The 27,207-nt window shown below is 37.5% G+C and overlaps 1 protein-coding gene across 6 annotated transcripts in view; it reads left to right on the top strand.

Moving 5' to 3' along the window:
• The window catches only part of ADAMTS3 (ADAM metallopeptidase with thrombospondin type 1 motif 3), a 251,241-nt gene that overhangs the window by 110,123 nt on the left and 113,911 nt on the right, over positions 1 to 27,207 (top strand). For 5 of the 6 annotated variants that reach the window (XM_064584560.1, XM_045881036.3, XM_045881037.3 and 2 more), the window contains one exon: positions 1,762 to 1,918. In XM_064584560.1, the coding sequence (XP_064440630.1) occupies positions 1,762 to 1,918 (157 nt within the window). The remainder of the gene's footprint in view (positions 1 to 1,761; positions 1,919 to 27,207) is intronic. The other variant, XM_064584563.1, reaches the window with a different exon arrangement.

Raw genomic sequence — 27,207 nt, 5'->3', positions numbered from 1 at the left:
TTAAACCATACATGCCTGAGAGGGGTAAAAACAGTGATGTTGAAATTACTGGTAAAAAGAGATACAAGAATAGGACACCAATGCTAAAGAGATTAAAATGACAACCGGAAAGCATGAGAAAAATATTGGAAATTATATTTGTAGAGGAGATCCATTGACAGTAGGAACAACTCTGAAGGGTAAAGATTAATCAGGCCCCTTGTAAAAAACACTGCATTTCATAGTACAGGAGTAGGGGAAGAGTGATTGACCAGATGAGAAAACAACTCCAAATATGGGAGTTAGGTCTCGAAGGTCAGCATGAATATCCAATGCCCATCAGCTCAGTGTTCTTTTTAGTGAAGGCTAGAAGTTTCTTCAAGAGGGTAAGGACTAAGTATGGTGAAGGAGCAGTGGTGATGTTTTCTCGTGAGCCATGGTCACATAAAGTCAAGGGCTGTTTGTGCATAGCATCAGGGTGAGTGCAGAAATGCATGTGGGGACACCCTAGCTTCTAAGACCTCCCCATGAAGCTTACACAGGGGAAGGAGGGCATAGAGCATGCCAGGTGGAAGAAGTCAGAATGGAAACCAGGGAACAGATTTGAATGCAATAGAAAAGCTACAGTCAGGCATATTTGCTGCAAACAAATGTCATTTGGGAAGGTGTACCTACCTTTCATGTGTCTGTTCCTCAACAGAGAGTAGTGGACCCGTTAGAACGACAGCTAGAAGGGATGAGTATCCCCAAAGCCCAGCCCATGTTTCATGAGAGCTAGTGATCCTGTATTTGAAAATGGAGAATAAGCCAAGGGCCTTAGAAGAAAAATATGACTTACTTCTAGATCCAATGTGTATTTCCAAAATAATTACAATTCCCACACTAATACATTATTTCTTCAACTTTATTTTCAAATAAAAGCACAGAAATTTAAATTTACTACATATTAATGTATGACCTTTAAATTAGAAATATGAGCTGTAACTAGTTGACTGTAATGTGGACTTGATACCTAATGAGGAGCCAATTTCAGACAAAAGCCATCATTTCTATTCAGCTATAGTACTGAATATAGTCCTGGTATTTTCTAAATAAAAGAGGAAACAGCCAGAAAAAGACTCTAAATATTAGTGAGGTAGAAGGCAATGAATGCAAGCATAACTTTTTTAGTAGGGAAGGATTAGGCTTGAGGAGGGAAAAATATGTATAAAATCATCAAGTGTTAGTTTAAGATAGGACAAATATGAGTTGGTTCTTCAAATTAATAAATATTGGAAATGCAGGGTTTCCACTAAGGCTTAAAGAGGCGTTTTAAAGGAACTCATTCTTCTCATACCATAGTGGTATGGAAGGAAAATGTAAATGAGTTAAAAAAAAAATACTAACCATGCGTGGGCAGCAGCTCCACAATGGATGATTATGAGATATTGGAGATGTTTCTTGAGTTTATTTCCCCTATAAGATTTCTTTTAGAGGTAAAATACCAAGTAGAATATATAAATGCACTTCTTTTGCAGTCTAATGAAATGATACATTGTGTAATTTTCTTATTCTTACCCTGTGTAAAGTTCTTATTATACATTAATGAATTATTTTATTCCTACCATTTATGAATTTCTATCTTATATGAATTACTTAACCACATTAAATTTATAGCCAAAAGTGGAAAGAAAAAGCATGAGCTTTCACAAATTATATTCTTGCCATTTAAAAAGGTACTTGTGAGCTAAAGATGACAGATATTTCTTTTTTTAAAATTAACACATTTTATGCTTTCTCTAGGCTGGAATGATAAAAAGTGATGATGAGGAATATTTCATTGAGCCTTTGGAAAGAGGTAAGCAGATGGAGGAAAAAAATGGAAGGATTCATGTTGTCTACAAGAGATCAGCAATAGAACGGGCTCCCGTAAACATGTCCTACGACTGCCAATACAGAGGTAGGCATCTTTGACAAGGCTTAATAATTAACCATAATTTTAAGATATGATGAAAACAACTCTCCCAATCAGTTAAGAGAGTGTTATAGTCATGTGTTCTTGCAGAATGTGGAGGTAGTGAAAGAAGTTTATAAATCATGAAATATGGCCTGCCTTTTTTTAAACCCATAGTGGAATATAGTATTATTGATATTATTTTATTCCAGTGCATTATTGTGTTCCCAATATGTTTGCAACTTATGATTTCTATTAAAGTTTCACATTAAAATTATCTTTTCTCTCACTTCTGTTAAAACTTGAAAATATTTTTGTTTTCTAGAAGTATCTAAATTATGAGTTATTAGTATTATTTTCAAACTTCTAAAATGAGATATATTGACATGGCACAGAGGTAGATATGTGATAGACACATTTGAAAATAAGAATGCTATTTGACTTTGAGGTCTATTTTGCAAACCTTTTTATAATATGGGAGAGAGAATGAGTTGAGTGATTCTGCCAAATTTTATTTCAAAATAGGCTGGACCACTAAAGTCAATTAAATTATGGCATGTGAAGCTTTTCTAGTTTTGTGTGTTTTAATGAAATCTGGAAGTAATTTGTTATTAAAGAGATGTTTTTATAAGTTGGGTATAGAAGTTCCCTTTATGGAAAAGAAAGGAAATTTGAGAATCTATGTTTTTTTTAGCAAAATTTCAAAAAGTCTGTATTTCCTTTTGTCAGGCCAACTGTCTGAATTAGAGATAATAGAAATTTCCCCCAGGGAAAATGTCAGGAATATAAATAATCTTCTTAATTTAACAATCTGATTCTTGATTCATGATATCTTGCCTCCTGAGAGTTGTTACCAAGTTTGATTTTCAGATACCATGTTTCCCTTAATATGCCATACTAATGGAATAGTACAATTTAAAATAAATTTAAAGTTAACTCAGCCTGAAGAGTTTTTGAGAAATTTCTGATTTGAAACAACAGCACTGAATTAATAGGTGCATTACTATGAAATGAGTGCCTATCCTAGAGCGAGCGTCACTGTGGTGTAATCGGAAGAGAGTACACTGCATTTAGACAGATGCGAATAATAGCTCTAAAACATCAAGTTGTTCTGTTACCTTAGATTAGTAGTTAACCTTTCTGAGCCTCAGTTATCTGTGAATAAAGAATTAAAATACATTGCACAATTATAATAAGTCTTGGAAATAATATATGCAAATTGTTGAATGTAACCCTCAACAATAGTAGATGGTTAACCAGTGCTAGCTGTTGTTACTGCTATTAATTATTAATGTTACTTATTTTGTACAAAGATTTACATGTTAGGAGTTTAAAGTTGAACAGTTAGGCATTGCTTGCCTTCATGTTGTGAATACATTCCTATTAGCTCTCATTTATATTTTCATGTTTTAAAAATGTCATTCTAAATCAGAAGACTGGTTATGTCAAAGGACAGATAATAGGATACAGTACTTTTTCTGTAGTTTAGTTGTTAATGATATCTAATATCTTTTGTGAGGCAGTGGTTAAATATCTTTTAGAAAAGTGTGGCCCACATGTTATAGAATTGTAGTTGAGGACTGGAACGTCCTTAATACATAAGTCACTACGACTTTCCTCCCAATTGCTCCTTCCATCATACCAGTAGTCTCACCAAGCTGTACTCTGTTGCTCCATTTCAGTCCCTGAGGGGATCCATTTCTATAAATATCAGTCCTGGTACTTTTTAGTGGTCTAATATTTACGGAAAGGAGAGAAGATTTTTTCAATTGAAATAGGAAAATTGTGAGAAATACTATGTTTAATACCTATTGTATTTTTAGATACTAGATTAAGAAAAATAATTTAGTAGTCAAAGCATATAAATTTATAAGAATTAGATGAGATTAAGGCAATTTTGGACATTAATTTAGAAAATTATTTAAAATATCAAGTAGCATCAGCCTCGACTTACTCTGATCTTATAATGAGTTGTTTTTAAGAATGCAGACACTGAAGACTTTATTTTTAATTTTTCAATTGTGAAAAGATTAATTTATAGTTGAAGAAAGCCATAAAATACATTTTGGAAAGGTTTTCAGCAATCATCGGTCAAAGGAGGAGGGGTTCCTTTCTTGATTCACGATTACTTTAAAACTTGACTCAATATATAACATATGTTCCATGGTAAACTTTAGTATGAGCTTAACTTTTATTTTCTTACTTTAGAAGTTCTGACTGAACTGAGTTGCTAGTGATTATCAATTTACTTCCTTTTGAGAATCTTAAATTATAACCATATATTTCAGAAATGCAAATGTCTTCTTAGGGTAAAAAGAGATTCAGATTCAGAACCTTAAGTACTATACTTTAACTTTAAAATTCTTCTTTTAACTTCTTGGTCACATGACTGAGAGCCAAGCTTTTTCATGGACTACATACTTTCCAACCGAAATTAAGAATATATTTTTACACCTTATTCCATCATTCTCAAATGTAGAACTGAACAGATTCTAGGTTTAGAAGGTATATTGATTTATAAATGAAAGCTATAGTATCATATAAAATAGTGCTTTGTCTGGATCAACTCAGGATATTATTTTAGGAGACACATGCAGTCTTTCTTCAATAAGTTATTAAAAGAGGATTAAAATACATAAGATGTACTTAGAAATGCATTTGAGGGACACGGTCTTCATAAATTTCTCTGACAGCAAGTCATCAGGAGTTGTTATCATAAATAAAGCACTTCTCACCCAACAGAGTTTCAGCATTAGGGCCCCTATAAATAAACATCCTGCTGTATTTTGCTAGTTGTCTCCATAATTGCGTGGCCACATGTGTTGCTTTGTCAGCTTAGCAACTCAGAACTGACATTCATTTAATTTCTGTAGTTTGGAGCAAGTATGCTAAATTAAAACCAATTATGTTCTGAACTAAGTGATACAAGTGAGACGGAGAGAAGGAGACAAATTGGATTGAGACTGAAGTAGAACTGATGGGGTTATTTGATGCGGTATATATCGGGGTTGGAGAGAGAGAATGAACAAGGATGACTCAGAATCCTGATCTGAAACACTAGAGGATTCTCTTTCCAGAATTCAGGTATTGAAAATGAGAAATAGAAATAGGCTTGATGGAGGATGACAAATGGGTATAATTTTGGATATTTGAGTTCAAAGATCCATTGGAAAAGTGAGTGAATAAAAAAATGCACAGTATATTTTCATAATCATATGTCAGCGTCAATGAATGAATGCCCTTATATACATGTTGGGGTAGGGATGGGTAAAGGTTAGCTTGGAGTCAGGGGACACGTATTGGCTCGTGGATGCTTGCAATGTCTCTGCTTGCCTTCTTCTCTCTCTTTTCCAAGTTCATATTAATGAGAATCAGAAGGTGTTCCTTGCACAGAGTTGGAAGCCCGTGAAAGAGATTTGCTACCTATCACTATAGGAGAGGAGGACATTGTGTCCTCAAAACACAAACACAAAACTAAACGCAAAGCAGAAAATATGCTTCTACCACACTCAGGAACCCTAAGCTATTACACTTGATGAAAAGCAAACATCTATTTTGATTCCTTATCCTCTTAAAATATTTATCTGGGTTTCCAATAAAAGTCACTCACAGCTTTGAACTTGTTGAGATAATATATGCTATGATTCAACAATAACACAAACCTGCAACCATTTCCATATATTACATAGATTCTCTTTCCTCAGCTCTTCATAAGGAAGTTGTATTGTTTTTTAAAATGTGGAAAAATATGAAGAACTGTTTAAAAATATATTGAACTTGTAAAATCACAGATGCAGTACTCTCCTTTAGAATTACTCTTTTAAGACCTAAAACAGTTTTATGTTTGGCAGTGTAAATAATCTCTTCCAGTGTAGAATTGGCAGGTGTTTGTAACACATGGTTCTGCCAGTTCCTAGCAAAGAAATGCCATCCTTTCATCGTAAGCTGTTCATGCCTATGATAAAAAACTTGTCAAAAGAACCTTATCTACTTCATCATGGGGGGAGAGTTGAATTTCACTCTTTTTTTTTTTTTTTCCTTTTTGATTTCTGCTGCTTTGGGAGGATGGAAATCACATCCATTTCTGGACATTCAATTTGGAGAAAACGAGTTTATATTTTACTGGTTTTTGAAATTTTATTTGGTAAAAACATGGTTAATCAACTAATAAAGGGTCATAAAGTTCACCTCCACTGTTAAATCAATCATCTGAGTCTAAACTTAGATGAAAAACAAAACATACCCCTGACCATCTCTGAAGAATGTCTACATTGTTGCCCATAAGAAGTTTGCTTTAGGCAGTCTATTTTGGGGGGAAGGAGGGAGCTGTGCTTGGATGACATCATTCAGCTTTTCATATTTTTTATTTAATCCCCTAGGCCCTTAAGCTTCTCCCATCAAATTACGAACTATTCACTCACCAGAAGCTTTGTGTTAAAGTAATTTTTGTAATTACTTCCTACCAGTGGGAAACAAGGAATAGTAAGCCTTTATCTCCTAGCTTCCTTTCAGGATTTTCATTTTCCTGCACGAACCCAAGCGCTTGTGTTGCTGGTGTGGTTGTCATGGTGCTGTGAAGGAGTGTCTTTGTCCCAGGTGGGAAACATGTACAAGTCAGAAATGATTTGGGAGTTGCTCCTGGTTGCCAGGGAATGAAACTATGAAACAAGCACTAGAATAATGGGAAGACTATTTCTTATTTTAGTGACTCTAGGAACTTCCTAGGCAGAGTCCTTACTTGAATCTATAGAAAAGTCAGTAGGTGCTATAACCTATTGTATTTGGAAGTTCTCATGACCTATGCCCCGATCAAAGAGAAACAGTGGTGGGCTTTGCAAGCCACAAAAAAAGAAAAAAAATCAAATGAGAGAAATTAATTTTTGCATCTTTTCTTGTTAAATGAAGCATGAAACAATATTACTAAATTATTAAGATCTGTCAAATAGCCGCCATTCTTTTAGGTAGATGTTAAGTGATAAATTTTACTCATTTTTACTCAGCTGCACATTTTAGTTTATAATATAATCTAGGGCCAGCCATTTGTCAAAGCTACTACCAGTGATTCATATGGAAATACTACTTATATTTATGTAATTTCTTTTTAGGTTGGTTTTGCATATTTCATAAATCTATGTATTTATAGTAATTATTGGCAAAAAGAAGGCAATTAAAGATTGAGTTGTTACATGAAATAATCAGGAAGCAGAATGATGGTTGAAGATCTTTCAGATGTGAAAGATGTAGGCTAATACCTTATTTCCTTGTATTAAAATGTCTTACGGGGTCTATTCTATCCCTTCATGGATACCAGGAAAGGAGTTTATTTACATAGACTAGGATTAAAGTGTTACAAATGTAACTCCATTTTTTTTCTAATAAAGAATTGAATATGGAAAGATACAAACTGTATTGAGAATTGAGAGCTTCTGGATTACTATTTAGTTAACTGATATGACATTAAAGGACAAAGAATTTGAAGAGTTTAGATACATCTAGGTGAGTGAAACAAAATTGAAAACAGTTAATTTATATTAGGGTACAAAGCTAATGCAGATAATATAGGCTGGACATTGATTCTTAAATTAAATGATTGCCTACTCAGCAGTAACTGTATCGGGGCACCTGGGTGGCTCAGTCTGTTAAGCGTCTGCCTTTGGCTCAGGTCATGATCTCAGGGTCCTAGGAATGAGCCCCACGGCAGGCTCCCTGCCCAGTGGGGAGTGTGCTTTTCCTTCTGCCCCTCCTCCCACTCGTGCTCTCTCTTTCTGTTTCAAATAAATAAATGAAATTTTAAAGAAAGAAGAAGTAACTATCAATTTTTGGCTCATGAAAGAATGATTACCAAGAAATATTTGTTAGTATTGAAAATGTATTTGTTATTTCTGAATATAAAATATATCCTATTATCAAAATACACTTTAGTGTTTGGTTTCATTCACATGAACTGCTTTTACTTAGGAGGAATAGACTCTATTTTCAGTAAAATATGAAGTACATTTTGACCCTGCGCATGCCAAGTATGCCTGCTTAAACATATTTTAAAACCTGTATGTAATTTCTTTCCATGTACAACTTATTTATAAACTTTCATGTTAGTAAGTGGGAAGGAATTCAAATATTTCTGGAGGTTTAGTAACCTTTTATTTCATTGTTTCTGTTTCTAACATGATTAGTATTTTTAAAGAAGATAATTTGCTGTAAGGTAGATTTTATTTATATATGTCTTTCATTGTTTTCTTTTTCCTACTGGATCATCAGCTGTTAACTTTAAATGTAAAATTATTTATGAGGATCAATGCTATTCACTTCACTTTGGTACTTTGTAAATATATATATATATTTGTGTGTGTGTGTGTGTGTGTGTGTGCATGCATGGGTTCTTTACTTCCCTACGGAGGATTCAGGTGTGTCATTCTCAATCCTCTCTCTCTTTATGGGATCTTTATATCCCTGTCCCTGCAGGGGCATCTTTCAGGTCGATGAAGTGGAAGTTAGTGATATATGTTGAAGAAAAATAGAACAATTGGGAAAAATAAGTGTAGCACAGAATAATATTTCTATTTGAAAATCATTGATGATTAGATTATGGGAACTGTGCTGTGAATTAAAATGTGAGGGCTATAATCAGGCTAAAATAATTGTTCCTCTAATGCATGATTCTGCAAGGGGAGCTGAATCCTTGGTTTTGTTCTTTCTAGATAACCAGAAAATTCACTCTGATTTTCAGCTGTAGTCCATCTGGTCTAAATATCTATCTAAATTTAAAAATTCTTTTTTTTTTTTAAGATTTTATTTATTTATTTGACAGAGAGAGAGAGACAGCAAGAGAGGGAACACAAGCATGGGGAGTGGGAGAGGGAGAAGCAGGCTTCCCACAGAGCAGGGAGCCCGATGCGGGGCTCAATCCCAGGACCCCGGGATCATGACCTGAACCGAAGGCAGACGCTTAACGACGGAGCCACCGAGGTACCCCTAAATTTAAAAATTCTTAATGGAAGTTCTTGAATTTGGGACTTTGTATAAGGTGGAAAGATTTATTTTAGGAATGATTGGAGCCATTTCCCTAAGCGAGACTATAAAGTTTACTGGAGATAAGTAATTATATATAGCATATTCTTATATTACTTTCCAGTACCTTACTGAGTATCTCAAAAAAATATTTGACAAGTCTGATTGAGACATTAGTTAAACTGGTTTTGTTTGTCTTTTTTTAAGATCTATGTATTTATTTGAGAGAGAGAGAGAGAGAAGGGTAGGGGCAGAGGGACAGGGAGAGAATCTCAAGCAGACTCCCTGTTGAGTGCAGAGCCTGGCTCAGGGCTCAATCTCAAGACCCTGAAATCATGACCTGAGCCGAAATCAAGAGTTGGACGCTTAACTGACTGAGCCACCCAGGCTCCCCTGTTTGTTTATCTTTCACAACTATTATAACCACTTATATGTCCCATTAACTTGTTCTTTGCTTTTAGGCTGAGATATTTTGTCATTATTTCAGAGGTCTGATTAATAAGCCAAGTATCCTAAGCCTTTGTATATATTCCTATTCAAAGGACCGTCTTTAACTGTGGGTATTTTTTAGCCAATTCCTGTGGAAGACTTTGTTTCTCTTGAGTGTGCTTTACAGATTTGCTGCGTGTTCTTGAAGTGTGAAGAATAAGGTCTGTGTGGTATTAACACTCTGCATTCTAACTTCAGTTCTCTGTCTCAGCACTTTGACAGGTATTGTCATGTTTTCATGTTCTGTCTGGTCTTACTCCATATACTAAAGGGATAAAAGCAATGTCTAAGCCCCTTTTGGTGAGATAAAAGTAGATTCTCTTTACATCCTATGCCATGCTCCTCATACTAATAAAATGCCACTGGACAGCCTTCTAGTTGTAAGAAATTAGGGTATTAGGACAGATTTTTAATTTCTTCATTCTCCATCTTGGATGACATTTTTAGATAAAGCCAATATAGGAATTTGATGCAAGTAAACATTGCCCTATTTCATTCTGTGATCTTGGGCTTGGCTTTGGAATCCAGTGGGAAGTCCTAGGGAAACCACTGCTAGGTAGGGTATATGCACCACTCTATTTATATTTAAAGGAGGTATAATTAAGTTCAGCAGGCTAGATTTTTTTTTTTTTTTTTTGTCTTCTACAGCATCCTTCTCTCATTTGTGATGACCCAACATTGGAGAAGTCAGCAGAAGCATTTGTGTTGTTGTTATAGTGTTGCTATCATCTGAGTTCTCATAGGCATCCCTCCATCACTCACCAGTACTCTTTCTCTTAAATTTATGGAAGAAATGTTCTAACACCCTTGTCATCTCAGACGTATACAAAATATTAATGAACATTTATGATATACAATGAGATTATTTTTTATAGATTTGAGATATGAAGCGTGGATGTTAATGAAAATAATTATTGCAATAATCATTCAGATTTTTATTCTCAATTAAACCCCAACTTTCATGGAGTTTTCATCTTTCCTAGTTATATGGCTCATTTTATGTTGCAACTCAGACCTCAACTCACAACGTACATAAGCGCATCACTCCTCTCTGTTTTTTCTTTTTGTGACCTATGACAACTTTGATAAAGCAACTCAAGTAATTAGCATTGAGTTCAAGTTTTGTATCCCGAATAGACCTTAAGTAAATGGGAAGCCATGAATTTATTCTAAATACTAGGGATTATGAAAATTGACCTTCCTTTCATTAATAGAGTAGTTTACATTGTAGCACATGTTAATTCTATACAAATATTCATGGAGAAAACAAAGAAAAAACAGGGGGAGAAGCCCAGCTATCCTACAAGGTGGAATGCATAGCATTTTGATCTTGTACAGGAGTTTTCTATGTTAACTGGTATGTGGGTTTCTTTCGCTGGCTGAGTAGGCCCCACCGGGCTGATATTCCGCTTCTGCCTGGCTGCTGCCACCCCTGCTGGCTTTCCCTGCAGGTGTTTCTCAGCTTGACTGGGGGCTGCTCTCCCTGGTGCAGCAGACCACCCTGAGTTTGTCGAGGACCCTTATGCAGCAGCCCATGTGGTCCACTGCAGTCTGCTGTGGGACCACATTGAGCCTGGGTTTAGCAGCCCTTCTTACAGGCTCCCCGGGAAACTCAGATATTACTCTTCTTGCAGCACATGAACCAAGTGGAATCATGGCTTCCTCGGCTGCAACCAGATGGATGGGCTAGCAGCCCCTGAGGTGTTCTCTTTCCAGAGCCCCCAAGACAGAGCAGGAAAAAAGGCTTTGGTACTTGGAGATCCCCACAGATCTGTATGTTTTAATACCATGTCCCTTCTCTTCTGAGACTTGGCCTAAAGGGAACTGGGAAGAAATCAGAACCACTGTCTCCTCATTCCCATTTGTCTCCCTTGTCCCAGAAACAGTGCAAGATCAAAAGGGCTCGACTTGCCTTTTCCTTCCTCTGATTAAACGCTTTCTCCTCACCACTCCAGTCTCATGCCTAAGACTTAGGATGGCCAGGACTTTCCTCTCATAGGAGGAAAACACAAATAAAAACCAAGCATGCATATAAAAAAACGCTGTTTTCTGGCCTCCGGGCCTGGTGTTGATTTGTTATGTGAGAACCAAGAGAATTACAACATCCTTTCTCTCCATACAGCCTTGCTTACCAATCTCTTTTCTTTGGAAAAATCTTAACTTGAACTCCAGAAGCTGAATACTGAGTTTCCTTTTTTTTTTTTTAAGATTTTATTTATTTATTTGAGAGAGAAAGAATGAGACCGAGAGAGCGCATGAGAGGGGGGAGGGTCAGAGGGAGAAGCAGACTCCCTGCCGAGCAGGGAGCCCGATGCGGGACTCGATCCCGGGACTCCAAGATCATGACCTGAGCTGAAGACAGTCGCTTAACCAACGGAGCCACCCAGGCACCCGAGTTTCCTTTTATTCTTGATGCAACAATCTGATGGTCCAATGGCCTCCTTCTTCTCTCTTTACTCCCCCTCACTCAAGGCCCCCCAGCCACTGTTGGGGATGATCAGCGAGTCATCTACACACAAACACAGAGAAGAATAAACACTATATTGTCCAAATATCCTTCCTGCTGCACAAGTTATCATATTTCTGTGGTCCACGTTGCTGTAGTTGCAGAAACCATATATATTTAAGGGTTGTTGAAAGGGTTCTTGTTAGAATCTTTTCCCCTCGTTTTATACATGTAAGTTTGGATGAAGAATGATAGAATGTCAAATGCAAAATACTGAAAAACAGGGTACAAATGGAATCAGTGTCAGAAAAAAAAAATTTTACCTTCATAACTCAAGCATACCTTACCACATGATCTAAATTGCATCAGAGGGGTGTCTGGGTGGCTCAGTCAGTTAAAGCATCCAACTCTTGCTTTCGGCTCAGGTCCTGATCTCATGGTTCTGGGATTGAGCCCCATGTCAGGCTCTGTGCTTAGCTCGGAGTCTGCTTGTCCCTCTCCTTCTGCTCCTCCCTCCTCGTGCTCTCTCTCTCTCTAAAAGAAATAAATAATAAAAAAAGAAATCTAAAAAAAAATAAATTGCATCACAAATATGGCTTTGACATCCTGAGTCACTAGGAGAACCCTGGAATTTTCAGTTTGTCCGTGTCTATACCTCTAAACTTGGAGTCTTAATACTACATGGCTATTATTTTCTTTTTCTAACTAATATCTGCAAATATAGAATTTTATCCCAAATTCCACAGAATTTTATTTGTGATTAAAAGGAAAAAATCAGATCTATTCTCTTTGTGAATATAGAAACCTGATGTTTTATTCATGATAGGATTAAAACTAGTAGGTGATTTTTTTATGCAAAGCAGAGCATAAAATATAATCATCATGAGTCCATATACTTACTTTTGCAGATTTGTTAAACTTTTGGTCCAGAGATAGAAGAATGGTGTTAAAAGTGACAAAGGTACCACGTCCAGTCCTCCTTCAGTTGAAATAGGGAGGTCATCTGTTTTAGTCTTCTTCAATTCTTGGCAATAACAAAGGAAAAATTAATAAGGCCAGTCATGAAGGCAGTTTCTTGCTTCAGGTACTCAGATCCAGTGACTAAGGCTTAAAGAACAACTTGAATGTGATATACAGCAGGAAAACTAATGGGAATGGAAAACCGGAAGTGCTCAGTGTTTAGTCCCTTGAGAATATCCCTAATATTTCTAGGTATAGGGCCAGAATATAAGTGATTATTTCAGAAAACATATTTTGATTAATATAAGAACATGTTGCATTAAAATGGGTTTACACACATTCTCTGTTCAAACTCCTTTCCACACATACTCTAACCCCACCTTAATGGCCATTCCTGTGAAAGGTGTTTCATAGCCAAAGGAAGACAGTCCAACTGTGTTAAATTTTTTTAGCATAAAGTCAGCCGAGGATATCCTGTAAAAACAGATTCAAACATTTGAATCTGATCTTTCGAGCCAGTTTTAAAATTAGATCTTCAAACTGGATCTTTAGAATATTAAAGAAATCAGAAATCTCAGTGGTGACTTTTTTTTTTTGATACAAGACTATCAACATGTATTTCTAACAATCTACTATTTCCTATCTCACAGAGAAGGAAAAAGAGCTCACATTTTTCAGCTAATTCATAAGAAAGCTAAAACATTTATGAGAGATGGAATAGGGGTCCATAGTTTATGCCTTCAAAAACTATGAAGACAGGGGCGTCTGGTTGGCTCAATTAGTTAAGCATCTGCCTTTGGCTCAGGTCATGATCTCAGGGTCTGGGGATGGAGCTCTGTGTCAGGCTCCCTGCTCAGTAGGGAATCTGGTTCTCCCTCTGCCCTTCTCCCCTGCTTGTGTTCTCTCTCTCTCTCTCAAATAAATAAATGAAATCTTTAAAAAAAACCTATGAAGACATAATAAGAAATTAAATGATGAGTTTTAGAGGAAAACCTAGTATATTATTGACGTAAGATACATTATTTTGGTGTATTGGGTACTCAATGTGTGCTTTCCCATCCAAGAGTATAGTATACTTCAATAAAGATTGGTAAAGAAACATATAATTATATTAAACCATTATGTAATTAGCATTATAATGACTGATTTAGAAAACATGTTTTGTGACTTTAGCAATACCAGTGAAGGCTGGAGTGTGTGAGGGCATGTGTATAAGTCATATTACCTCAGGGCTTTTTTTACATAATAAGTAATTCAACCAGGTTGATTCAATGTCTACACTGTCATTGGGTGGTAAACATTTTTTTTCCTTTTGTATAGTTTTAATCCAAAGTCTATCTGTTAAGAAGCTTTGTACCTATGTCAAGTTACTTAATCTATCAGTGCCTCATTCTCTTCATCTACAAGGCAGAGAAAATAATAGCACTTATTTCAAAGGATTGTTCTTTGGATTAATCTGATATTTAATGTAAGGCACTCAGTTTTAGTTCTGGGGACTCCTGAAGCACTCAGTAAAAGTTACCTCTTAACCATTCCTTTATTATGACTACATTTTCTCTTTGTGGTAGTTTTAAAATGTTACAAGAATCATCAGCTATTTTTCTTTGAGCATGTGATTTGTTATATTTTTATCAAAGCATCACTGTTTTTCTCCCTTTGCTATCATACACATGATCTCTTCTGTGTTTCTGCTTTCAGCTTCTAGGAAATTGCTTTCCAATAGAATTTTCTGAGATGATGAAAATGTTCTACATCAGTGCTGTTCAGTATGGTAGCCACTAGTCATATGTAGCCATTGAGATGTGATTAGTGGACTGAGGAACTGAATTTTTAATTTTAATTTAATTTTTAATTTTTTAATTTTTAAAAAGATTTTTTTTATTTATTTATTTATTTATTTATTTATTTATTTATTTATTTATTTATTTATTTATTTATCACAGAGAGAGAGCAAGTGCACAAGCAGGGGGAGTGGCAGACAGAGGGAGAGGGAGAAGCAGGCTCCCCGAGGAGCAAGGAGCCCAATGCGGGGCTCGATCCTGGGACCCCGGGATCATGACCTGAGCTGAAGGCAGACCCTTAACTGACTGAGCCACCCAGGGACCCCTAATTTTAATTTTAATTAATGTAATTTAAGGAGCTGCCTGTGACTAATTGCTTTTGTAATGGACAGCACAGGTTAAGGATTTGCACCATGGTATGTATCGTCGTAATAGTTTTCAAAGTTCTTTCATAAGCCTCACTTCATTTGAGTCTCCTAAGAATTACATGACATAGAATAGATGGGATTACTCCAATTGTTCCTCTTTGCTCAACATTGCTTATTTAAGGTCTAGTACAAAGCCTAGCCCAGAGAAGGTCTTCAACACATATTGATTAAATAGATGAATGCCTGAACTTGATAGTCAGAAATGTTAAGTACCTTTAAAACTGAACAAAAGGAGCTTTCAACTGAAATTCATCGGGAAGGTCAAAAATGAAATGTCCAACTATGTAGGACAGCCAGTGTGACATCTAAGAAGGCCCACAGTGTTAAGGATTCATAGGGGGAAATGACAAGATGATCCAAAGGGGTGCTTCTCACCTCAGATGTCTATCAAACCCAGACTATGTAAAGAAGTCTCCTGCTGATGGTTTGAGGGGACTTCATTACATTATCTGAGCGTCAGAGGGCAGTGGTTGAACGGGAGTCAGGAATGGGATGCACAGCACAGAAGAGATTGTGGGGTGCTCCAGATTTAGGATGTAGAATTTGTTTACTTAGTCACTATTTCTTCCTCTTATTCTAAAGACTTCTCATTTTTCATCTTCACGGACTTTCATAAAGATATTCATGGGTCTCAAGTGGGAAATGCAGATGTATGTACAGATGGATGATCTAGGTCTCTTCTGTCTTCATAAATATTTGACTGGAATTTTGGCCCTTTTGCCCCTTTGTTGTTGTTGTTTTTCATCACCATCATTGCCAAATTTCTGTAAAGAACGTATCTCCTTTTACTCCCTCCTTCTTATCACTTCGTCTCTCATCCAGCTCCCACTGAGCTTGGCTGTCATCCTCAGCACTTACATAGTTTCCCTCAGATACTGAAAGACCCATACAAATTTCAACAGAGTTTTCTTCTCAGAGCTCATTCTCTTGGACTTCTTCATGACATTTGATAAGATATTGTTTCTCTAAGTTTTCTGTTATCTTGGCTTCTGTTGCACTCACGTTAGCCTCCTTATCTCTTCCTATCTCTGATCAGTTATTTGGACTCTCTTTTCTTCCCATTTAGTAGGGCATTTCCCCTCATATTCAATTTTATTCTACATAGTTTCAGAAGAGATGTTCTTTTATGGTCTCAAGTATCATCTCCATTGAATATTCCATAAATCTTTTTTGGTGTGGGTTTTGGATCCTGACAGACATGAGTTCAAATAGTGGCTCTATTGTTGATTAGGTCTGTGACCTTAGGAACTTTGGACCACTTCTTCAGATACACTTGCCTCATTTATAAAATGGAAATTCTTCTTACCTCAAGGTGCCATTAATGATACGGTGCCGTACACAAGATGGGCAGTCAACCCATCATGTCTCTCACGTCTTTCCCTTTTCCTTTCTTACCCCTGCCAAAAACAATAGTTGTGTCCTTTTCTCATATTTGTCTCAGGAAAGGCCGGTTAATGCTAGATTGCAAAGACCCTTACTTTACAAGTTAAAAAAAATAAAGCAAAAAAATAAAAATCCCTAATGTACTCACTGAAGTGATGTAGTATGTTCTGTATTTTAGACGATCTAGCTGCCATTCCCTGGGGTACACAATAGAGGGGTAGGAGATTGCAGGCAGTTTGGAGTTTGCTGGAGTAATCTAGGTGAGGGGTGATGAAGACATCCAATGTGTCTACTCTCCTGTAAAAAAGGAGGAGGGGATGGGGTTGAATGAATTTTGAGAAGCAGAGCAAATCATTTTTACAGGGCTACTTTCATATGTTGCTGTTCGTGATCATTATAACCATTGCATGTTTAACTTTTGAAATTTCAAAGTAAGGTGCACAACAGAATGCCTTATACCATCCCTGACCCGTATCTAGTCTCTGCGTATAGGATTCAGGGAGGGGGCAGAGATAAGGGTTCTTTGTTATATGTATTCCTTAGTTTCGTTTGCTTGTTTTGTTTTGTTTTGCTCTGCTTTTTATAAAATATACAGAAAGCATAATTTGTATCATTTGTTTTTGAAATCATGAAACAATTGCCAGTATCCCAACACGGTGTCCTTCAAAAGTAATGCCAAGTGCCCATCTTCCAGGAAAAAGAGAGAATTTGGCTCCTGATTAGATGTAGGGTTTTTTTTAAGTGCATAAATTTGATATATTTTTAAAGATTTATTTATTTATTTGAGAGAGAAAGAGACAGACAGCATGCATGCAGCAGAGGGAGAGGGAGAGAATCTCAAGCTGACTCCCTGCTGAGTGCAGAGCCCAATGTGGGGCTCTGTCTCATAACCCTGAGATCATAACCTGGGCTGAAATCAAGAGTCCGATGCTTAACCACCTGAGCCACCCAGGTGCCCCAGCAGGTATTTTTATATATGTTTTGAATATAAGTACCCTGGTACTCTGTTTTAGAGATTGCTGCTTTTGACTGAAGTTGTAATGATCTTTGTAAACTGAAATACTTTATGTCACTGTTTAGTCTAAAATTCTTTAGTCATTCCCATTGCTATTCGATAAAATACATATACTTTTAGCATTGTCCTCCGTGACTGGAACTGCCCTATTTTAGCTCTCTTGCTACTCATTAGGGACTCCCACTGCCCCACTATACACTCTGTGCTTTGGCTCTACTGAACCCTAAATTCCCAAACACACATTTTCCCCCACCTCACCTTCTCATTTGTCTTTATATGTGCTGGGCTGCATAGCTCTTCCTTTTGAAATGTTGGAATGTATCCTTCTATCAGACTTCACCTAGAAAACTCTAGATCATATTTTTGAGAAGAGAATAAATGTCTGCCTTGGGTTTTGTAGAATCTGAAATGTGGGGATAGTAATATTTGTTTCATATCTGAGGACTAAATGAGATAATTTGCTTCAACCCCTGGCACATATGGTTTGGCTGTTTTAATTCATATCCAACTCATTTTGTCTAACCTCATCTAATATTCTCCATTGACAATAAAAATAAATATTTTATTTTCCTTCAATGTTCTTGCTTATAATAATTTAAGTCTAGTTTTTCATAACTAACATTGTATATAATTAGAGAAGAGCCTACTATAAGACAGTTTAGAAGGGGAAATTAGAAAATGTTTTGAGAAAATGCTCACTCTATTAAGAAAGTTGTTGTTGTACATAAATACTTTTCAAAAAGAGCTGGACAGAATTTTTCTTTTCCAATGAAATTGTACTCTGTAAAGCAGAGTTTCTTAGTCTGCAAGGGCACCGATTTTGTATGTATGTGCCTATCTGTATTGTCCTTTTTCTCCCCGAGAGCTTCCAAAGCTTTTAAAGGGTTTTGAAAAGGGTCCATTATTTTAAAAATCTGGGGGGAATAACTGTTCTCAAGCTGTTTTAATATTCTTTGGGTAATTTAATGTGCTTTCCCAGGCCATATGCATACATATATTGGCAACAAAAGGAGGGAGAAATGGATCTTGTTTATGTAACGATGTATGTTGCCTACCAACTAGTAGAATTTTAATAACAGAATATAAATTGAACAACAGACCTATCTCTCATTAAAAAAGCATAGTCTTTCCCCCTCTTAAATGTCTGAGTAAATCAGTCTAGTTCAATAGCATCTACTCGCTAAAAAGCTATGTTTTGGTGAGAAGGAGATATGTCCCCAAATGCTTTCTTTCCAATAATGCAGAAAATAAAGCAAAAAGGTCTGATCAAGTAGGATTCTTTTGTATTTAAAAGCTTAGGAAATGTATGCCACCAAGATGATAATGCTCTGGGTGAAGAGATCTTCATTATCTCAGCCAAAAGTGGTCTTCCGAAGCAATGACATCATTGTTGATTCACTGACTTCAAAATTCAGGCAGGAGCCAGAAGCCTAGGAACTTAGGCAGCCTCTTTGTCAGACATAGTGCAGAAAAGAAGACACAAAGAGCCTCCCTTTGAGTCATGGCGGGCTTCGCGACTCCTTTCTTGGCCCTTTGTGAAAGCACATGACTGGACTTGTAGAAGATTAACCCCTTTAACATTTCTGTAAAAAATTAAACAGATGCAAAGCAGCTCCATCATCTTTTTTCCTCTCTGTTGTGAATTCAGTATTATGGTGGGCAGTGAATTATTTTGAATTCCCTCAGAGAGGCCAGGGAGTGTCAATGAGGACTGTGAATGAGGGCCCTCTGAAGGGCTCAGTTGTGGGTTTTCTTGGGCTTTCACTGTTCTTTATAGCATTATTCCCCTGAAAGAGTTCCCTCTAAGAGTGGGGTCAGTCTAGAGACCTTTATAGTGCTTGAAGTAATCCACCTTTTAATCTGTTCCTTCCTGTGGGAAAATCAGTGTGAAAAAAAAGAGTGAGTCAGTATTTATGTCCAGATATAGACTGTTTAGGCTGTTTACTTTTAATTTACTACTATTCTTTGCATGAACATAGCTTCTTTTCAAGTTAAGTTCCTTAATAAAGCAAAAAATTCCAAAAACTTAGTACATGATTTGTGCTGATGATTTTATCTAGTCATATGTGAAAATGGAAGAGTTGATATTCTTAACACTATTTCCTATCCTGGATTATCATTTTAATTGATCCAGTATTATGTATATTCTTAAAATAAGTGTATTTGATTTTATTGTTATGAGATAAATGTTCTTTACATTTTTTAATTTCCTAATATCTGAGTTTATGTACATATTCTGTGTATGAAAGGATTGATTATGTATTTTATCATTACATGTCACAATATTATGTTTGAGAGTAACAAGGTTTAGCTCTTGACTTTAATGACAAAATTCGTGGCAGTGAGAACACAAATAACAATGATTTCCTTTGTGAGTAGAATAATAATTGGGAGATGAGATGGTGAGAGAAGACTTTTGCTTACTTTTTATTGCTATTTTTAAAAATGTAGTCATACATTCATGCATTTTACATTTAAAAAGTTAAGACAACAAAGAGAAAATTCTATTAGACTGAGAGAATTAGTGAATATTTTAGTTTGGGTTCTCCTGCTTATTCTGGTTCCAAGTATTTAAAGATGGTATCTCTAAAGATAGATATACCATTATGATTGAGTAATTCCATTACTGGATATCTATCTAAAGAAAATGAAAACACTAATTCGAAAAGATATATATACTCTATGTTCATTGCAGCATTATTTACAATAGCCAAGTTGTGGAAGCAACCAAAGTGTTCATCAATAGCTGAATGGATAGAGAAGATGTGTGTGTGTGTGTGTGTGTGTGTAATGGACTGTTACTCAGCCATAAAAAAGAATGACATCTTGCCATTGGTGACAACATGCATTGACCTAGAGAGTGTTAAGCTAATAAAATAAGTCAAACAGAGAAAGACAAATACCATATGATTTCACTTGTAGGTGGAATCTAAAAAAAGAAAACCAAACAAATGAACAAAGAAACATAAGAAACAGACCTATAAATATAGAGAAACTGGTGGTTGCCAGAAGGGAGGGGGCGCAGAGGGACAGGCAAAATAAGTGAAGGGGATAAAAAGGTACAAACCTTTATACAAGCCAGTTATAAAATAAATAAACCACAGAGATGAAAAGTACAGCATAGGGAATATAGTCAATAATATTGTAAAAAAAGAAAAAGAAAAAAAAGATCATATCTCATGACAGGTTCCAATTCCGATCTAAAAACTCCAGATCATAGGAAGAAGGAAAGGAAATGGGGAATACTATTTCCACTGTAAAATATCTGAAAGATAGAAGTAGAATGTTTTCTAGGAGCAATTGTTTCAAGAGAAAGGTGTGTCGAAATTTCCTTTCTAGTACCTGACTGCTAGAAATAAAATAAAGTTGCTACCTCCAGTTATCTTTGAAATAACCTGGAGTGAAAAAACGTGAAAAAAGAAATAAATTGGGTTCAGGCAAAGAAGTCAACAGAAGAATTTCCTTTATTCTCTTGGCCTCTTTTTCTTGCTTTTCCTCTTCTAGAACTGTTCTTGGAGAAAATAGGTGATGTGCTTTAAACCTAGCTAGCACATTTCCCTAGAGCCTCTGTGAGGGACATGCATAGACAAAACTATAAGGGTAATTTGAATTTTCGGGTAAAGTGAATTTCAGTACAAAATGATGTTATGATGTAATCATGCAATGTTTCCAATACTGTGGATTAAGAGGGTGGAATTTTTTTGATTTGTAAGAAGGCAAGAAGAAATGGATGGGGTAGGGTAGTGATAGATGGGGCTCTACTTAGGGAAAAGTAGATCTAGACATATAGGCACCCTGAGCTCACGCAGCAACGGGGCCACCACAGTAGGGAGGGCTGTGGAAGGGAGCAGGGTTGTGCTTGCCGACTTAATTTCCATCCTTGCTGCCCCTCTTATTCCTGGATGGCATGGCGACGCTAAGGGACCTAACTGTGGCTGCCTATCTCAAACAAAGCTTACACAGTACAGTGCAAAGAGCCTGGGTCTCCAGGAGTTAGAAGGTAGGAGTTTTGGTCCTCATTTGCCACTAGCACAGAGATCTAAAGGGCTCACTTCTCTGTTGGGCTTGTAACCACCCTCCAAGTGGATATATCAGATTTAAAGCTCCCTGAAGCCTCTTTATAGTCACGGTGATCAGCACAGAGCCTGGCACCTGGAACATACTCATAATACATTTTTTTTAAATGAAAGGGTGAAAATACACCATTTTTCCAATTGCAAAAATAAGGTAGGGTTGGGTGATTAGAGTTAGTTGTTATGTTTCCTAAGGTTCCTTCAAACTCTGGAACCCAGATTTTAGGTCATTTAGTTAACCTTTTTTTTTTTTTTTAATTTTATTGTCCTACACAAGCAGCCCATCTGTAATAGCCTTAACATGTTGTCATCCAGCTTGTCTGCTTCAATGACCACATGCTCACTGTCACTGTGTGGTGTTTCCTCCTTTTTTACCCACACTGTGTAATGGTTGTCTGGTCTCCGGTTCTGCTTCCTCTTAGGAACATTTTAATGAGGTTGAATCATAGGTAATTGCCACTTGTGTAGGTCCAAAACAATTGAATATTGACAATTTCATTTGGTGCCCTTCAAGTTCATTATCCAAACTGTAGTCACAGTGATGCTTTCACCATTTCAATGGCTTCTCATGATTCCTCTGCCCCTCTCTCCAGACCCTCTACTCCTGTCCCCCCCCAGCCCCTTCTTGTCCTGACTCACAGGGCTTTGATGATCTTTTTAAATTTTATTTATTTATTCATTTATTTATTTATTTATTTATTTATTTATTTATTTATTTATTTATTTATGAGAGAAAGAGAGCAAGCATGTGAGCAGTGGGGAGGAACAGAGGGAGAGGAGAAAGCAGGCTCCCAGCTGAGCAGGGAGCCACACGTGGGACTCGATCCCAGGACGCTGGTATCAGGACCTGAGCCGAAGGCAGATGCCCAACTGACTGAGCCACCCAGATGCCCAAGAGCTTTGATGATCTGACCCTAACTTTCCCAGCTGGCCTAGTCTATTACCACCTATTAGTGGTAGACACCAGAAATATATTCTCTTTTATTAATATTCATTCTTTGTCTCCCCTGTCCTGTGTCCCCTCTCCTGTTCCCATCTACTTTGTTTTTCTTTCTCTCTGTCTCACTGTCGAGAGTCCAGCTGTACAGAAATTTCAATTCCTGGACTGCTAAGCTTTCTCTTCAGTGTGGGCCTTTGGGAATACCATTTCTTTCTTTTTTTAATAGACTTTATTTTTAGAGCAGTTTTAGGTTTACAGAAAAAGTTTGCAAGAGATATAGAATTCCCATGTCCTCTCTCCCCACATCTATACACAGTTTCTCCTATAATTACCATCTTGCATTGGTGTGGTGAATTTGTTGCAATTGATGATCCAGTATTGATAACTTATTATTAACTAATTCTATTGCTTACATTAGAGTTTACTTTTTTTGAATAGTTCTTTAGATTTTGCCCAATACATGTCATGAATCAATCATTACAGTATCATGTAGAAGAGATTCACTGCCCTACACGTTGTGAAATGAAATAATTCCCACAAACAAGTTAACACACCCATCACCTCACACAGTTACTTTTTGGAGGGGGGAATGAGGGGCTTTAGACCTCTTAACATTTACCCTCTCAGCAAGTTGCAAACATACAAAACAGCATTATTAACTACAGTCACCCTACTGTACATTAGATCCCCAAGGAATGCTATTTCTTTTGCCAGAAATCAATCTTCCTTCCTTCCTTCCTTCCTTCCTTCCTTCCTTCCTTCCTTCCTTCCTTCCTTCCTTCCTTCCTTTCCTTCCTCCCTCCCTCCCTCCCTCCCTCCCTTCTTTCCTTCCTTCCTTCCTTTCTTCCTTCCTTCCTTCCGTCCTTCCTTCCTTTCCCCCTCCCTCCGTCCCTTCCTCCCTCCCTTCCTTTCTCTCTCTCTCCTCCTTTCCTTTCCTTTCCTTTCCTTTCCTTTCCTTTCCTTTCCTTTCCTTTCCTTTCCTTTCCTTCCCTTCCCTTCCCTTCCCTTCCCTTCCCTTCCCTTCCCTTCCCTTCCCTTCCCTTTCCCTTTCCCTTTCCCTTTCCTTTTTCTCCTCCAACCCTCAGCCCTGTACCCTAACTTGGCCAACACCCATTGTAGCAGTAGAAGAGAGATAATATACATAAACCACTTAGTATCTTAGAAGTGAAAAGTGCTATTTAGAGAAGGAGTTTATTCCCTGTAAAGCATTTCTCCTGTCCCATTTCAGTAATAGCACCCAAGACAGAACACAGTACCACAGATGCAGTGTGATGAGCAGAGAGCGCTGTAGAAGTTGGAAGAGAGGAGTGCCCTTGTCTGGGGCCCTAGAATTTCATCAGTACACTTTTCTAAGGTGGTTATTTATCCCTGTGAGCTCATAGTGATTTTCCATTGCCCTGGACATAAAAGGAACTAAAAAAAATGTTTGGCCCGGATTTCTGTTTTCTAGGAGCCCAGGAAAAAGGGGTCATCATTGGGAAGTTAGGAAGGCATGACAATTTTCAGGAACAGTTTATTTTATTATTTTCTAAAAATAGCATTCAGGTATTTATAGAACAGCTTAGGAAATGAGGCGCTTTCCCACACAGGTGTTTTTGCTATGCTTTAGAATACTGGTATGGGAGAAATGCTACTGAGGCCTCCTTTTAATTCATAGGAGAAACATACCCTTTTGCTCCTTCCTGTATAATAACATTAGCTTTGCCAGAATTATGAGTAATCAGTATAGGAAATGTAGTTATTTTTGGTTGAATATTATGCTTTCATAAAGTATGAGATAATAGGAAATGAAGTGAGTGAAATAAGGAAAGTTAAAAATACAGGCTTTGGATCTAAGCTGCCAGGTGAATCTGGGCTCCAGCCTTACACAATTTACTTAAACTTTCAGGGCCTTCATTTCTGCACATGTGAACGAGGGAAGAAACAGTGTCTTCCCCGTTGGGTTCTTTCAAGAATTAAAGGAGATAAGATACTTTGAACATCACCTGGTGCATCATCATCACCACCATAAAATCAGTGTGCTTATTATTTTAAATATAAATGGTCATGCAGAAAACCTCAGGGGCTTCCAGAGTTGGTTAATATTTCACAATGTAATTCTTCTGCAGGCCTTCTCAGATTAATACTACAGGGCTGTGATCACTCTCTAAATCTTCTGGTACTTCCTACTTGCTTAAGTATGGCTTTAGTTGTTATTTTGCATTCTTTTTATAAGCTGAACTTGGTCAAACATCTTGAAAAAGCATAATGAAAAAGTATTATTTGAAAACATAGGATGTTTGCACCTCTAGGGCATTTTAGATTTGGAAGTACCAGAATTAGTGGTGGACACCAGAAATACATTCTCCTTCATTCATATTCATTCTTTGTCTCCCCTGTCCTGAGTCCTCTCTTCTCTTCCCATCTGTCTCTCTGTCTCTTTTTTTCAAGTGTATACACATGCATACATGTGCATGTTCCTAGCCTCCCCTGCTCCTCGCCTCTCCATCATTAGGAAAATGGAAGTAAATTGTTAGCTAATTAACTATTGTACATTGCAGTTCTGGGTGGTTTCCTCTCTTATTACTTTGTCCGTAATGTTTCTAGGCTGTGTAAAGAACTTTGTGGCTTTATGGTTAGAATGATGTGTGGGGCATTCATGATTGATTGGCTGATGGATGACTATTTAATATTGCTTTAAGCTCAGATTCTCTTTCACAGTATTCATTACCGTTCTAAAACATTTTTCAGGAAATTTTTTTAAAAGATTTTACTTATTTATTTGACAGAGAGAGACACAGCGAGATAGGTAACACAAGCAGGGGGAGTGGGAGAGGGAGGAGCATGCTTGCCGCTGAGCAGGGAGCCTGATGTGGGGCTCGATTCCAGGATCCTGGGATCACGACCTGAGCCGAAGAGAGATACCCAACGACTGAGCCACCCAGGCGCCCCCATCAGGAAATTTTTAAAAAAATCACTTAACTTGATATACTTTTATCGACCTTACAACTTTTTTATATTAATCTTGGGACATTTGGGTTGATTCATAGCTGTTTCTCCAGTTGCATAGTCATTTCTAAATGATATGCTCTGATGAGAGATAGTTTCCCTTTTGTATGTTTTTAACTTTTTTACTTGCATCTTTTAATTTAAATATTTCGAAGGTACAAAATGAACACAAATAAACTTACAGACACTTATGCATCATAAATTTAAATAGCTATCAATATTTTCCCATACACGCTTTGGATCTTTCTTTTCTTTTTAATAAAACATTATAGGTACAGTTAAAGCCCTACTATTCATTCCTTTGTACTTCTTCCTATCTGGGTATTCATTCACAAATTTTAATATGAGTGGTTCTTGGGAATGTTTTTTATTTTTACTATATTTTATTCTATGTGTGGAAAGAGTTAACCGCAATCCTAAGATTGCTGTCCTTGAAAGGCCTGCCTGCAAGATTAGCCCTTGGCTGGCATCCGAGAACTTGAATTTCAGGTTTCCACCATCCCCAAAATGTGCTCACTGTGCCTAAAGTATATAAACAATGTGGTAGATGCTGAACACCTGCTTTCTTTATGGGAGTCTGGGATTTGGGGATGTGCCAGGCGGAGATAGCCTATGTGACTAACCCCCAATAAAAACCTTGGACACTGAGTCTCTAATGAGTTTCCCTGGGAGACAACTTTTCTTATGTGTGGTCACAGCTCATCCTGGAGGAATCAGGCACGTCCCGTGTGACTCCACTCAGGGAGGACTCTTGGAAGCTTGTGCCTGGTTTCCTCTGCACTTCACCTCGTATGCCTTTTCCTTTTGCTGATTTTTCTTTGTATCCTTCCACTGTAATAAGTCATAGCCATAAGCACTGTAATATGTTGAGTCCTGTGAGTCCAGGTGAATCATCAAACCTGCAGGTGTCTTAGAGACCCCTGGCAGAATGTAGCTTTTTTTTTTTTTCTTCCGGGTAGAATATAGGCTAAACTGCTGCAACAAGAGATTCCAGAATGCAGTGACTTGAGCAAGAAAGAAACTTACATTTTTTCCTACTGTAACAGTTTAGAAGTTGAAAGACCATTATTAGATTGGCAGAGATAAATGGCCGGGCAGCACACACACGTTACTGAAGCATGTTAGGGAAAACAGATGGGATGGCAGGCACAGCCCCTCTGTTGCCCATCGCGTCTTAGGGCAGCGCAAAAACTCTAGCAGGTCCTCATGACAGGCTCTGGGAGAGGGATCTTAACATCTGGGCTGGGGTGCTTTTAAGTGGCATTGACTGCCGACCTACCAGTTCCTCTTCTGGTGCGATCATAGATCGAATACCCAGGAGTATGACCTGGCAGAACGTTGGCAGGCCTATATTGCCAGATGAGGGTTTGAGGTTGGGAGAGCACCAGCCTTTGACTTGACATTGGCGGGTGGGGGCTGGGGTGCAAGCCTCCCAGTTGCAATTACAGCTATGACATGGCAGACCAGCAACGGGATTTGTCATAGCAGCATTCAGGCTGAGAAGACTCCCTGTGTTCTGCCTCTGCTAATGGACAGGTTTTAAGTATTCTCCTGTTTACAGATGGGTCAGTCTTTCCATGGTCCTGACTTGACCCCAGTCTCTGTGCCCCTGTACTTTTTTCCTAGCCTCCTTTGGGTCTGTACATCTGTGCCCCGATTTTGCTGAGGTGGCTGCTAGTCTCCCTCTCCGTGCTCCTTCCTGGCCCTAACATCCTTCTTCACCTGGCTGCTGAATGTGGCTTACACCTGAAAGACTTCCAGTTCTTTCTTTCTTAGTTTTTGGT

This window comes from Mirounga angustirostris, unplaced genomic scaffold (assembly GCF_029215605.1).
Source record: "Mirounga angustirostris isolate CCGP_5_RB_7025 unplaced genomic scaffold, mMirAng1.0.hap1 SCAF_2, whole genome shotgun sequence".
NCBI classification, from domain to species: Eukaryota; Metazoa; Chordata; class Mammalia; order Carnivora; family Phocidae; genus Mirounga; species Mirounga angustirostris.
The sequence above is the reverse complement of the archived record's forward strand: the minus strand, read 5'-3'. Positions and strand labels throughout refer to the sequence as shown.